The sequence below is a fragment of the Solanum tuberosum genome, unplaced genomic scaffold, assembly GCF_000226075.1.
Source record: "Solanum tuberosum cultivar DM 1-3 516 R44 unplaced genomic scaffold, SolTub_3.0 scf00204, whole genome shotgun sequence".
Classification (NCBI taxonomy): Eukaryota; Viridiplantae; Streptophyta; class Magnoliopsida; order Solanales; family Solanaceae; genus Solanum; species Solanum tuberosum.
Genome location: NW_006239127.1, coordinates 393,226 through 408,747, shown reverse-complemented (window position 1 = coordinate 408,747; position 15,522 = coordinate 393,226). Strand labels below are relative to the sequence as shown.

The following is a 15,522-nucleotide window of genomic DNA, read 5'->3' as shown; positions in this document are numbered from 1 at the left end:
CGCACATTCTTAACTTAGACAAAAATTTCCAGATTTCCACATGCTTTCCAAAAATGATTATTTTCAGATTTTAAACTCTTTCTAGTCGTTTCTAGGTGCGAGATGTTACAAAAACACATGTCTAGACAAAGTGAACTTAAGTATCATGAACACCTTTACGAACAGTGCCCACCAGCTATCCAATACGAACACTACCAATTAAGCATATAAATAATCTAAGTCAAAGAGAAAATATTAAGCATCTTATTACCACGAGAAAATGATGAAAAACAGAGAGCATTGCTCTTTGGGGATATTCACATTATATTCCTACTTACTCATAGCTTAAGTATTACTATTAATAGTACTTTGGTAAGCAAATAGAGAAAGGATTTTATTGGCCCTCACATCTTTTTTCTTAATTTGCATAACTTAAAGCCTAACTAATACCATATAGAAACTATATCATTTATATCGTTTTGTATTCTTCTTTGGCAAGAATATTTCACAAGAAAGCGACTGCCTTTGCAGTGATGCTTTAGCTAGATGAGTGTCTCAATACTAAGCTGAAGGCTCTGTTATATCATTAAACACAAGCACAAGAGAACATAGAAACCTCAATTATCCATATTCTAAGAGAGATAATTTTAAGTAAATAGAAGATAGAAGGCAAATATAGTTCTGATTTTTTTTTATCAATTCAAATTTTTGGACCAACCTAGGGTTGTAATATCCAAGAAAGTGAAAAGAAGCCATCTTTGAAAATTTGAAAAGTAAAGATAATGCTACAAGAACTGATTAATAAGAGCAAGAAAAAAGAAATGGTCAGTAAAAGTAAAAATGCGACTAAGCTTACCTGGAAACACTCAACCCACAAGTCTTGAAAATTGGTGAAGATTGATGCAACTGAGATTTTTATTTTTTTCATTGGATGAGTGAGTGGAGAAAGGTGAAGATGCTTCTAGAGTGTAAAATAGAGCCTTGGGATGAGCATGAGTGCACGGATATCAACCGACTTTAGTATACAATAGTTATATTTTGCCCTTGTATATTTGATTTAATATTACTTTTGCCATTGGTCGTCCTTGAGTTCACATTTCTATATAATAGAAATAACGAAGGAAAAGGTTTAAAATTTAAAATTTAAAATTTGAAATTCAAAAAATTGGAAATATAAAGCTACACCACTTTTCATTTAAATATTCTTTGACTAAGTCAATGTACCGGAAAACAAAATAAAAAACTTATTTGACTTCAGGTTTCTTCTTCGGTATTTGAGCCTTAACTATGGCAAAAAACAGGGTACGTCCTGACGAAATTCAAGTTGAGTTTTTTGGTGAGGAAGCGTGCAGGAAATTCAATAATATGATTCTAAGGTGCACAATTAATAGTAAAAGGCACAGACATGCGCAGAATAAAAATCCAGCCCAGATTGTCGAGATTTTGGCTCGAATCCCAAGACGGTTGATATGCCACCAGTCCCACCGGTGCCGGTAGAGGTACGTCCACAACCTTGCAGGTCTCTTATACACAGGTTCCTTTCTAAAGTAAAGACTCAGCTTGATATTTTTACTAATCTTTACTAGTATACGTAGTTTATTGTCGATGATCTTGTGATATAAGTCTATAGTAGTCTGTCTTTGTTCTTTTCGTTTTAGGATTTTGTGATATAAGTCTTTAGTTGTCTGTCTTTATTTTCGTTTCAGGATTTCGTCATTGTTATATAATTGTATTGTTATATAATTGTCCGTAGTATAAGTCCGTAGTAGTCTGTCTTTGTTCTTCTCGTGTCATGATTTCTTAAAAAAACAAAAAAAAATGGTGTTCTTTCCACACAGAGGATTTAATTACTATAATCTTGAGCTGAATTTGGGGTTTCTTATTTTTCTTTAACGACAATGGACTGGTTCCAGAAAAAAAAGATACTTCAGAAATTCAAGTTGTGTTTTTTGGCGAAGAGGCGTGCAAGAAATTTCATAATATGGTTCTAAGGCGAGCAATTCATAAAAAATAGCTTTGGACGTGGCGCAGAACAGTGGCGGCTCAAGCTAATTAGTGGCCTAAAGCCAAAAATAAGTTTGAGGCCTAAATTTTAATTATTATTTTTTATCTGAGATTCAAGTTCTTTTTAATAAAAAAAGTTTTGTTTTTTTATGATCTTAAACTAAAGATATATATATACCAAAATATTTTTTAATTGTGTGGTCTTAAACATATAATGTGGAAGTTAAATTTAAAAATTGATCCATAAAAAAGAAACATTCTTTAATGTTTTGAAACAAATTAAAACATTCTTTTTTTTTGTTACAAAAAGCTTAAGATAATTTTATTATTACTAAAAAAATTAGGCCCTTCGATTTTGGGCCTAAGGCATATGCCTCATCTTTAAAGGCATTGAGCCACCCCTGGCGCAGAACAAAAATCCAACCCAGATTATCGAGATTTTAGCTTGAATCAGGACTGTTGATACCGCCACCAGTCCCACCGGTGCCGATGGCGGTTGAGGTACAGCCAGAGCCTTGCAGGTCTCTTATACACAGTTTTCTTTCTAAAGTAAAGACTTAGCTTGATATTTTTACTAATCTTTACTAGTGTAGTATATTGTGTATGATCATATAAGTCTATAGTAGTCTGTCTTTGTTCTTTTCATTTTATGATTTTGTGATATAAGTCTTTAGTTGTCTGTCTTTTTTTATTTTCGTTTCAGGATTTCGTCATTGTTATATAATTGTCCGTAGTATATTGTCTATGATCTTGTGATATAAGTCCGTAGTAGTCTGTATTTGTTCTTTTCGTGTCATGATTTCTTGTTTGTGTGCTTTCATGTTCTTTCTATTAAAAAAACAAAAAAAATGGTGTTCTTTCCACATATGTTGCATGTTTATTTTCTAGTATGTTCTTGTTGTGGTCTGCACTTTTTTCTTTGTGTGGTTTCTAGTTTCTTATTTGCGTGCTTTCAAGTTCTTTCCCTAAAAAAAGTTGTCCAATAGAAAGTTCTTTCCATAGCTGTTGCATGTTAAGTTTCTAGTTTTCTTTCTGTAGTTTTAGGATTAACCAAATGAAAAATAGGTTAATCACATGGGTTTCAAACTGAAATTTGGATGAATAATCCATTTATTTAGTATTTTGTATGGTTTCCAGTTTGTCGTGTTTTCTAGTTCATTATGTGGTGTCTAATTCCTTCGTCTCTGTTCTTTCATGTTCGTTAAAAGGAAATTGCTCCTTCCATAAAAAAAAGAAAGAAAAAGAAGTAAAGGTTCTAAGCTCTGGTGTAGAGGCTGTTTTTGCATGGTGTTAGAAGGACCACTTCTTAGGCTTGAAACTTGAAGAGTCAGTTTGATAGTGTGATTTAGCGGTGGCTAGAATGAGAATGTGAGAGATATGACATACTCTTAGGATTCTAGAGAGAGATTGATAGTTTTCTTGAAACTTGAAGAGTCAGTTTGATGGGTGTAACTGTGTGGTGGCTAGAATGATAAATGTGAGAGATGACGCAATTTATTTTGTGTTTAGTGGTGATGGACTGTAATGTGACTAAGTTTGATTTTACTAGAGGCTGTTTTTATGTGGGCTTAGAACATCCATTTCTTAGGTTTGAAACTTGAAGAGGGCTGTTTTTGTATGGTGTTAGAAGGATGCACTTCTTAGGCTTCAAACTTGAAGAGTCATCTTGATAGGGTGATTATGTGGTGGCTAGAATGATAATGTGAGAGATATGAAGTACTCTTGGGATTCTAGAGAGATATTGATAGTTTTCTTGAAACTTGAAGAGTCGGCTAGATGGGTGTAACTGTGTGGTGGCTAGAATGATAAATGTGAGAGATGACGCAACTTATTTTGTGTTTAGTGGTGATGGACTGTAATAGGACTATGTTTGATTTTACAAGAGGCTGTTTTTGTATGGGCTTAGAAGGATCCATTTCTTAAGCTTGAAACTTGAAGAGTCAGTTTGATAGTGTGATTTTGCGGTGGCTAGAATGAGAATGTGAGAGATATGGCGTACTCTTAGGTGTAATTGTGTGGTGGCTAGAATCATAAATGTTAGAGATGGCACAACTTATTTTGTGTTTAGTGGAGATGGACTGTAATGTGACTATGTTTGATTAAACTAGAGGCTGTTTTTGTATGGTCTTAGAAGGATCTACTTTTTAGACTTGAAACTTGAAGAGTTAGTTTGAGAGTGTGATTGTGCTGTGGCTAGAATTATAATGTGAGAGATATGACACAATTTGTTTTAAGCTTTCGTCTAGGTTGAAAGATAAGTCACATAGGTCTATCTTGAATGATTGAATTAATGGGAGACACTGTGGCAAGTCTTTTTTTAAAAGCCAACGTTGTAAAAAAGATGAATCTTTTCTTTTCTAATGCCATCTTCTGTTTTAATTTTTTAAATCTCAGTACAAATTCTATGCAAGTGCAGTGTCTTCAGGCCTGAGCAACATTTTTTGTGTATGCTGGTTATCTATTGGCGGTTAATTGCACACACTCTGCACCTTTTGAACCCCAAGTCTATGTGATGGTTAAGTGCTGCGATTGTCATATTTGTTGACATGGGTGAAGTGGAATCTGCCCTGCTTTATATGCCCGCTACAGTCTGAAGAAAGCTTTTGTTTTAGATTGGAAGTTGGGTGCCTTGTATGGGATATCTAGTTGATAATATGGATCAATCAATTGGCAAGGGACAATGAAAGCAATAAAAAGGGCAGGTGAAGGCTCTTCTCGCCATTGCTGAGAATGGGTGTACGTGAGTTAGTCTTTTGGACCCTCACTAGACTGAAATAGGGTGAGTCCTTGTTTTGGTCCGAAAGGGATGCATGCTGAAACAGCCATCTGCATGAGACTACGGTCTAACAAAAAACGAATAAGGCAACTTTCTTACATGCATTGCTAAAGGGCTAAACTAGGAAAATACACCATGTATGTTTCTTCACCCATAGATTGCAGTTCCCAGGTGCTAGTGGGTGAGCCAGTTATATTCTCACTGGTATCTCTAATTACTTCAGCACCATATTTCTACTACCAACAACTTGGTTTCTACTGAAGGTCGATGACGGAGGTCTTTGAAAGACTTTTTCAAAATATCCATTCTTCAATTGCAGCTGGGGTAGGCGATACTTAGGAGTGGCAAATGAGCGAGTCGAGTCGAATATGAGATGATACAAAAACGAGTTAAATAAAAATGGATAAGTTATTCGACTCGACTCACATTTTAAATGGGTAAAAAATTTACCAACCCACTCCCCTACCAACCCTCCCACCCCCTCCCAAAAAAAATGTAAAAAAAAGTTATATTTTTTTTTAAAAAAAAAGACTTTTTTACTATCCCACCCTTTATCACTTCTTTTTTTTTGTTTGTGTGAATGCATATCTTTTATTCATTTTATCCATTTAACTACCTACATTTAAATGGATAATATGGGTATTATTCGTTTTTACCCATTTTTAAATGGGTTGAATACCCAACCCATTTAAAATGGGTAAATATGAGCGGATACCCATATTAATTGCGCATTTTGTCACCCTAGTGATACCTAATTCATGTCATATTTTATACTTGAGCAGTGCTCTTTTATTGGACTTGATCCTCTTTTGCCCCTCACACATTCCGAAGATAGAAAACTAGCTACATTTCAGTTGATTAGGTCTGAAGCAGTGCCCTTCTTTGGAATATCTGAGATTCTGAAAAGTTTTGAAGGAGCTATCACTGATTCAGTTCGTCTTTGCAAACCAAAATATGAAGGCTTGTTTCAAATTCGTCAATCTTTAATTCAACTCTTCAAGGTGATTTAGTGTGACTTAGTGGTAAGGTGACTTGTCTATGATCAAAAGTGATGGCAGGTCATGCTGATCCCACCTAGAGAAAGAAAAACATTGTTTTTAACTCCGCCTGTGTTTGGATTCTTCTATTTCGCAGCCGGTCCCGAGCCCGGAAAGAGGAGGAGGGTTAATTGTCTTTCAGAAGTCAGATCCTTCATAAATATGAACCATATAAAACCTGTAATAGTTGTGGTTCTCTGTCTTACACTCTCTCTCTCTTGTAGGTAATAGTTATGGTTCTCTGTCTCACATACTCTCTCACCCTCTTTCTTGTAGGTGTGCTTGCACATACATATTCCCATTGTGTAGAGTTTTTCTCTTGTCAGCATATCCACTTCTTATTCTTTCAAAATGTCCTTTTATCCTAAGATCTGTTCAAAATTATAACATTTACTTGGCTTCTGCTTGTGTACAATAATGTTTGCTATAACTGCTCATGACATGTTTTTGATTGCCTTTTATATTGACTGCATATGTCATTTTAGGGTTGTTCAATTCTGGAAACATCCGAAAATTTCAACTTCAGTAGAGTTTTGAGAGTTTTGACTGTGAAGAAGCCTTTTATTCTTTTAATCATTGACAAAGTCATTTGATATAGAATATGACATGATGATTCTCTTTCAAATATCAAGTAGTCCACATAAGAAGAAGAATATCCCCCAAATATCATAATGAAACAAGTCAACACACAGCATGTTTCTGTTATACTGGTGAATATTTGGAGCATGCTTTTGGTGATCTTTCCTTTCTTGTGTCGATTGATCTAAGCCTCAACAATTTCCATGGTGAACTTCCATCAGAATTTTCTCATTTACGAAGATTGGGAGAGGTTGATCTTAGTTACAACAACTTCACTGGAGAAATTCCAATAGGACTAGCTACTCCTCCGCGTTTGAAACGGTTGAGTTTTGGATTCGATGAATCACTTAATGGCTCCAACGTGCTTTCCATATTGAGCATCTCAACACTAGAATATTTGGATCTTGGAAATGCTGGTTTAACTGGTGATATCCCTTCTGATTTATGTCATCACGTTCCCAGATTGCAAGCTCTTGGACTTGACTCCAATGTGTTAAGTGGACGGATACCAAGAACTATATCTAAATGCTCGGAACTTCCAACTCCTATGGTTGAAACAAAATAACTTTGAGAACTAGGTAACTTACAGCTGCTGGAAGAATTACATCTATCAGAAAACAACTTACAAGGTATGTGTTTTCCATTTTTCTACGGAGTTTTAATTTGGAAATTTATCTACTTTGGTTCTGGATAATAATGACTTTACTGGAACTGTCCCGACAACGATAATTTCTTTGAAAAATCTTCAAAGGCCTTCACTTGGTAGAAACAGAATAAGTGGTTCTTCTACAAAAATTGATTCAACTATCTCTGGCTCATAACAGTATTCAAGGATCTATTCCTGAGACATTTGGGGAACTCATAACAATATGTCTGGTGTGATTCCAAAGTCATTAGAGGCACATAAGAAGCTAGACTTCCTTAATGTCTCATTCAACAGGTTACACGGGGAAATTCCGATTGGAGGACCTTATATTAATCTCTCTTACCAATCTTTTATATCGAATGAAGGATTGTGTGGTAACCCTCAAAAGCATGTCCCGGCTTGTCCTTCTAATTCGAAGAATCAGTCTTAAGTCCAAGAAAAGAAGACTGATATGGATTATAGTTGCCTCTTCTGTTATCTCTGTGATAGGGACTGCCTCTGTGATAGTTTTCGTGTTGATGAGATGCCGAGGTAAAACAATCAATGCTGAAGAGGAGTGGTCACCTGAGGTAGCACCACAAAGAATTTCTTACTATGAACTTCAAAGAGCAACTCAGGGCTTTGATGTAAACAATTTGCTAGGTAGTGGATGGTTTTGTTTACAAAGGGACATTAGCAGATGGGATGACTGTAGCTGTCAAAGTTTTCAATGTGCAGATGGAAGGCACATTTCAAACCTTCGACAGAGAATGTGAAATCTTTAGAAATCTTCGTCACAGAAGTCTCACCAAAATCATTAGCAGCTGTTGTAACTTGGATTTTAAAGCATTGCTACTTGAGTACATGCCAAACAAGAGCTTAAACAAGTTGCTATATTCTCGAGATTACTGTTTAACTATAATGCAGAAATTGAATATCGTGTTCGACGTTGCATCTGCTTTGGAATTTCTCCATCATGGTTACTCAGTTCCGGTTATTTGCTGTGATCTTAAGCCTAGCAACGTGTTATTTGACAACGACATGATGGGACACCTTACTGACTTTGGCATTGCCAAACTTCTAAGAAAGGAAGAATCTATTGCTCACACTACAATCTTCGCTACAATTTTGTTACATTGCTCCAGTTGAATCCTTTATTTAACTTGAGATATGAATTGAGATGCTTCGTGCATAATTCGCTTCCTAATGAGCTGGATCAAATCATAGATGCTGACTTACTAACAGTAGATGAACAAAACTCAAGTCAAAAGCTGCAATGCGTGTCATCTATCATGGAGTTAGCGATGTATTGCACGTCTAATATATATTCCGGTTGAAAGGATGAGCATGACTGATGTTGTAGCAGCATTGGCAAAGATCAAACAGAGGCTTTCTTCCTGTTATTGAACTACATAATGACATGACATCAGGTACTTCCAAGTAGTTGCTAATATTGTGCAGACTACTAATAGCTTGTGTACACTTTTCTTTTTCTTGATGTTGTTCCATATTTGTTATATGATTTAAACTTTTTCTCCAGTTTTGTGCATAACAATCACTAAAGCATTTTTCCTTTTCTTATACTATTTCATGTCATGCTATACTCTGTATTTCTTGTGTAGCAATGAAGAGAACCATTCCATTATTAGTTCTAAGTACCCTCCCAATTTGATCATGTATTATGGGATTATTTGAACTTCGTCGCAGTGAGATGAGATAGATAACGATATCTCATGAGATTATTTTATTCTATCTTCTTTATGATTTGTACTGAAATGGCGGGATAAAAAATATTGAAACTAAATAATACTACTAATTACCAAACATACAATAAAATAATCTCATAAGATTATTATTTTTATTCCACCAATCAAATGATACCCTTTTGTATCTTGCTAACCTACTGCTTTCCCAGGATTAGTACATGAAGTTAGTAGGATAGCAATCTCCACATATTTTAATTTCCTAAAATGCCCTACCTTTTATCTTTACAACACATTAAAAGTAGGCCCTTTTTGGTCATTTCATCCTGTCTCTCTCTTTAGCCATAGAGTCGACTGTCGAGTGAGCCACCAAGGTATAGAGCCTTTTTGGTGTGTGAGATTTTACAGTTGACCCCTACCTATCAAGTGGTGTTTATGTTTGAAAAAATGTGGATTAACACAAAAATATATACGGTCTGAGAATAAAATAGAAAAATGATAACATCAGATTTTTTACGTAGAAATCCTTTTAAATAAGGGAAAAAATAACAGACCAAGCGAAGCAAGTGATATTACTATAATAAGAAATTTTATATTGTGTAATCTCAAGAGTAATACTTAAAGTGACTACTGCATACTAAAAAAAAAATAACCCTCTTTTGATTTTTTTCACTTTATTAAAAATATCACTCACATTCTAATTTTCTTCGCAGACTATTTCCTTATACGCCACTGCATTTCATTTAAAAAGAAAAATACCTCACTGCCTCCTATATTTTTTCTTTCTATGTGATGTATTTAACAAAATGAACTGATGAGCTTTTTTATAAGAGAAATTTGTTTTAATTGATGTCATCACACATCATCAAAAAACAATGTTTTGCAGATTTCTTTGGTGAGATTTGGATTTTTTCTTAAAATGTAATCTTTGGTTTGTTTTGCAGTATTTGTTGACTTCAATAATGAGGTTGGATTCCACGTTGTAATAGGTGGCATGTAAGGTGTTTAAGCAAAATATATCGATAATTTTAAAAAGTTGCTAACTTTTTAAGTCAAAATTCAATCTTCCTAAAATGAAAGGCCAAAGTATTCAACACCCTTTACATGAAATAAAGTATCCGAACTAACAAAGAAGTTACATTTGTCATATACTCCTAAGTTACAATTTCATAACATAGTTTGATATTTGCCATAAAGATAAAGAAAAAAAAAGCTTTTAAAATTTATGTTATAAATTTTTGCTTGACTATTTATGTAAAAACTATAAAGTTTTTAATTAAGGATAAAAGATAAAATTTGAAGTTAATTTTTTAAAATTTATTTTAAAATGATATTTTTTGAAAACGAACTAAAGGACTAAAAGAAAAAGTGTTGTCACAATAAATTGAGATAAAGAAAGTAGAGTATATTATTTTCTTAATGCCATGAAGTTGCCATCTATCTAGTAGAAGAATATATCATTTTTCACGTGAAAAAGTTTTGTATTTAAAAAATCGGCCACTTAATTAGCCTCAATCATTATAGCAGCCCCATTAATCAATACCCATAAAAGTACCCCACTTATTAATTAGCTTGTAGTACTAGTGCTTAATGCTTAAAGAAGACCAGATAGATTCTAGAAAAATTAATTATCACACAGATGATTAAGAACCTTTTTTTTCTTTTAATAGCTGCAGATCTTATTCCATTTTTAGTGAAATTATTCAAACAGACGAATTAAAAAATATTTTATTTTGTGTCTTAGCAGATCTTCTTTTGTTTGTTTGTTTAGTACACTATTCAATCTAGGTAGTTTTATATATTGATACTACTACTAAATTTAGTAAAGCAAAAACGGTCGTATCCAACCGATACAGATTGCACGTGTGTATATATATATATATATATATATCAGATATAATTTCAAAATAATAGCTATACATCATAGTTAAACAAACTATCACTATATTTAATAATTAATATAATATCGGTATTTTTGAAATTTTCTCCGTTAAGCTCGCTTCTTAATATAATATTGAAACTTTACTCTTGTCAAAAACAACTTAACATATATTCACTCTAGACTCACACGGTCACACCTATGAAATATTTTTACATCTAGAATAGAAAAAATATATATATATCGGATAATATATGCACCTAGAATAACTAAAAGAATATGAATCTAGACAGAAACATTTAAATTTTTATGATTTTTATATTGGTAACATTGGTAACACAAAGCCAGTAATCACAAAAAAATTTGTCGGCCTGTATATACAATACAAAATTCTCCCAGTCGTCATGATCGCCTTTTTTCAATAAAAATAAAAATATAGTATCAAACAAAATCTTGTCAATTGCCCCATATGCTACCCCACAAATCACAGCACAAATAATGATGAAATTAAATATTCAACAATAAAAGCCTCTCCCTATATATTTTAATGCAACCTTCACCATAATATTCAACACCATTATAATTGAGTAATAATTTCTCAATTATATTTTTCATCGTCTTCTTCAACTTAATTCTCTCAATGGCGTGCTATGTTACAATTATATTAAGTATTGTGTTATATTTAGTCTTGAACTTAGTTGAAGGTGCACCAGAAGTACCTTGCTATTTCATTTTTGGGGACTCGTTACTTGATAATGGCAATAATAATGACCTTGACACCGCGGCAAGGGCTAATTATCCACCTTATGGAGTTGATTTCCCAGATGGTCCCACTGGCCGATTCACCAATGGCCGGAATATAGCTGACTTCCTAGGTCTCTCTTTCTCACTTTCTCTTTAAGACTTTATGATTTACGTTTTTTTTTATTGATGCGTGTGATAATGTCATTTGATATAAGTTTAGGTTATGAACGAAAATATTATTTATTATCGCCTCTTTACATACGTGAGCTGCTTGATTATCTTTTCATGATGTGCAAAATCTTTTTGATCATGGGTGGTAATGCATGGTGAGGTTGAAGATCGATCTTTGTCTGTTCTGATACTATGTTAAATTAAATATGTGTAGCATAATTTTGTTATTTGTCTTGTTTAGCATATGTTTTTTTACTTGTGATATTCATTAACTTATGTTTTTCATTTTGTTAAATAGCTGAACACCTTGATTTTGATCACTACATACCATCTTTTGCAAGCGCAACGGGTGATGAGATCTTGGAAGGTGTGAATTATGCATCTGGTTCAGCTGGAATTCGCAACGATACGGGAAGTCATCTTGTAAGTATAGTACGATTTTTACAGGGCATTTATTTTTAGTATAATGAGAAGTTCAGTAGCATCGACTCTTACGTTTATCGTAAAAACACAATAAATAGCAGCACGTATAAATAATTTGTTCGTAACCCAGAATCCAATGAATTGTAAGTTTAAAAAAACCAAACACAGTTAAAATCTTAAATCCGCATTTGAAATATTTGTGAGTTGCATATATAATTTTTTATTATTATTGATCGTGGAGAAGCATTAATATGATATCTAACATTATAAACCAATTAATTACTCAAGGACACTTGTTACTATAGACTTTTCTCCATATAATATTGATTTAATTTGTGTAAAACAAAGTGCTTAATCACGTCAAAGTACTTTATGTATTGCATTATTGGAGCTAAAAAGTCATGAATGACAAGTATTTCTTCATTCACTTTTACATAGTTCACTATACAAAAAAGTATATTTTCATTTTCACTTATCACGTTTACCATACAAAGAAAACAAAATTTCTTCATGTTTTTCTTTAACATTAATTACTTATTTTTCATATCATTTCTCAAAACTTAAAACTATGATTAGTTAATTAATCATTCATCTGTCGTGCATTTAATAAAGGAAACATGGTTCAAAAATTAGAATATAGTATTATAAAACTTTCTTTATCCTATAGTTTAATTAGTAGTACAAAATTAGATCATGACAATTGACACCCCTCCTATAAGTCTAGTTAAATAATTAATTAATTAGTCGTACGATTTGCTAGTCTATTTTATATCAGCTACTACTATATTAGAATAAAAATAAAATTGTTTGATACTTACAGAAAAATTTAATTAATTTTCAGGGTTATCGAATTTACTTGGGCAAACAATTGGAGAATCATAAAGTCACAATTTCTCGTATTGCTGATTTGCTGGGGAATACAACTTTAGCCAAAAATCACTTAAATAAGTGCCTTTTCATTGTTGGAATAGGCAGCAATGACTACATCAATAATTTTCTAATGCCAGATGTATACCAATCAAGTCATTTGTACTCACCAACTCAGTACGCAACACTTCTCATTCAACAGTACTCCCAACAATTAAAGGTTCGCGAAAAAATATTTTTCTTCGTACGGAACACACTCTTAAATGTCGTAGATACTAAAAATGGTTGATAATTCATTAATTTTGTTGGTACTATAGGAGTTGTATTCAGATGGAGCAAGGAAAATAGCACTTTTTGGACTACCTCAAATAGGTTGCATTCCAGATCAGTTGAACCAACACAGCACATTTTTTTGTGTGGATTCAACAAATAAGGCAGTTCAATTATTCAACAAAAACTTAAAAGCTCTTGTTGATGATCTCAATACTAATTTCTCAGATGCAAAATTCATATACATAAACATGTATAGCATCTCATCAGCGATTGGTACGTTATACACAATTATTCTTTTCTCCTTACCCTGAGTGACGTTTGACTAAGCTTATAAGTTGGTCAAATCAGCTTGTAAGTTTTTTTTGGTTTATCAATTAATTTTTAATTGGCTAATCGAAACTGACTCTTTGTTTTCATTTTGCAGCTATAACTCTATTGAATAATCCATGCTGTCAAATTTCTAAAACTATGCCTGAAGGACAATGTATTCCAGGAAAATCTCCATGTTTAATTAGGGCTACACATTTTTTTTATGATAATTTCCATCCAACTGAAATTGGAAATAACATAGCTACAAGTAGGGCTTACAGAGCACTTCTACCGTCTGATTCTTATCCAATGGATATTCGTCACTTGGTGAGGGCCAATAATTTATACTATGATGATCAGTAACTTTCAAGGTGTTACACGAATATTATTTAGTGTAATAATTGTGTACGATGTATGTTTCATAATAAGAAACCAAATCTAGTGGCTATATCTTATTGGATTTGAATAAATTGGATTATGTTTCCACGATGTTGATTGGTCTTTAAAGAAAATTCTAGTTACATAAGGCAAGGAGGAAGAAAACAGTGAAAATTTTGGGTGATTTACGAGAATAATCTGGAGGCAGATGATTTTGAATTTTCGACTTCTTCACAGGGCACATCTAGAGGTTGACGCTCCCAACATGATTTTTTTCATACCCAGGGCTCGAACTCGAGACTTCTGGTTAAGAGTGAAACACTCCCACCACTGCACCACAACTCATGTTGATAAGTACGCATAATAAAGTTACAAAGCTATAATGATCCCTCCGTCCCTAACTTTCCCTTTTAGTTATGATGTATTTTAAACATAGTTATTTTTAAATGTTTATCAATTTAAAAAATTAATAATTATTTTTCAACTTTTTTCTTAATACTCCCTTCATTTCATATTAATTGAAATTTTGAGGCATTTTCTATTTTTAAAATTAACTTAATTGTTCAGTTTTCAAGACTACTTTTAGAGTGGTTTTCCAATTTTACCCTTCATTTGGACTTTCAATGTGATGACTTCAATAAATTTGACAATAATTAATAAGGGTAAAAATGGAAAACTATGTTCAATTTATATCTTAATCTACTTTTTTTAAAGGGTGTGAAACACCTCTAAAATTCAATTAATATGGAATGGAGAGAGTATTAATATTCTAAAATTAAGAGGTACATAAATTAAAGAATTAATAGGAATACTTCCTCCGTTCATTTATACTTGTCACTTATTTTTAAAATATATTTTCATTTTTACTTATTACTTTTGATATATCAAGAATTTTTATTTTTTTTCATATTTTACCCTCCGCATTATATGAGAGGGGATTAGAAATGAAGCACACACGAGGCAGATAACATGTGTGCTCGGGAGTTGGAAATTAACAATTACCACCAACGTATTAAGTTAACATCCGTTCTTTTTCAAGTGAGTCAATTTCTTATTAATAAAATAATATGTAAAACGTATTGATGGTAGCGTTTACACTATTTGGTTAATTATTTTTAAAAAATAAAATAAATTGTATTATATTTGTAGTATTATTTTGGTCAAAACTTCTAAAATAATAGTAGCCAGTACAAGTTTTCTGATAAAAACTTGAATATATTTTAATAAAATGTTTTAAATGTCAACTCATATTTATTCTTTTCATGGTACGTTGTGCTTGTTTGTGCCAAGGAGATTTGTCAGCCACATATAGATGGCTAATGGCTTCGATTGGAAATAATGTTATAACCAAATCATCTTTTACGTAAATACACAATTTAAGATATCATTTTATAAAATTACAAAAATCGTCTTTCAGATAGATTCCTATTTCCTTTCGGATACATCCTTATTAACTTTCAGATTCATCTCTGTCCCCTCTCGGATACATCTCTATCCCCTCTCGGATGCATCTCTCCCATTAAGTAATATATCATTTTCAATGTATTAGACAACCAAGGAAATATCCGACAACAATAAAAAATTCGAGATTTTTATAATTGGAGAAACTTTCGGGATATGATGTAATTAGCCCCGAATGCATGAGATTTTTGTACTTTATAAAAAAAGAAGGAAATATTACGTGAAATGACAAACATTTATAATATATTACGCTCCATAGCTACAATTTTGGATATTTATGATTCGTGGCTACAGTTTCTTAAATTTTGCTATTC

At 32.7% G+C, this 15,522-nt stretch overlaps 3 protein-coding genes across 3 annotated transcripts; all 3 read left to right on the top strand.

The window, feature by feature from the left end:
• The first annotated feature begins 4,894 nt into the window (after window positions 1-4,894).
• LOC107062149 (brassinosteroid LRR receptor kinase-like) lies at window positions 4,895-6,940 on the top strand. The gene is made up of 3 exons (XM_015312451.1): window positions 4,895-4,963; window positions 5,542-5,760; window positions 6,521-6,940. The coding sequence occupies exons 1-3, from the start codon at window positions 4,895-4,897 to the stop codon at window positions 6,938-6,940; spliced, it is 708 nt and encodes a 235-aa protein (XP_015167937.1).
• A 304-nt stretch (window positions 6,941-7,244) lies between these two features.
• Window positions 7,245-8,149, top strand: LOC102604319 (probable LRR receptor-like serine/threonine-protein kinase At3g47570). Its single transcript, XM_015312450.1, has 3 exons — window positions 7,245-7,395; window positions 7,511-7,590; window positions 7,664-8,149. Exons 1-3 carry the CDS (start codon window positions 7,245-7,247, stop codon window positions 8,147-8,149), a joined length of 717 nt encoding a protein of 238 aa, XP_015167936.1.
• A 2,994-nt stretch (window positions 8,150-11,143) lies between these two features.
• LOC102603979 (GDSL esterase/lipase At1g29670-like) lies at window positions 11,144-13,858 on the top strand. The gene is made up of 5 exons (XM_006355492.2): window positions 11,144-11,457; window positions 11,796-11,920; window positions 12,762-13,007; window positions 13,105-13,333; window positions 13,485-13,858. Exons 1-5 carry the CDS (start codon window positions 11,223-11,225, stop codon window positions 13,730-13,732), a joined length of 1,083 nt encoding a protein of 360 aa, XP_006355554.1. The 5' UTR covers window positions 11,144-11,222; the 3' UTR covers window positions 13,733-13,858.
• Window positions 13,859-15,522: the final 1,664 nt, after the last annotated feature.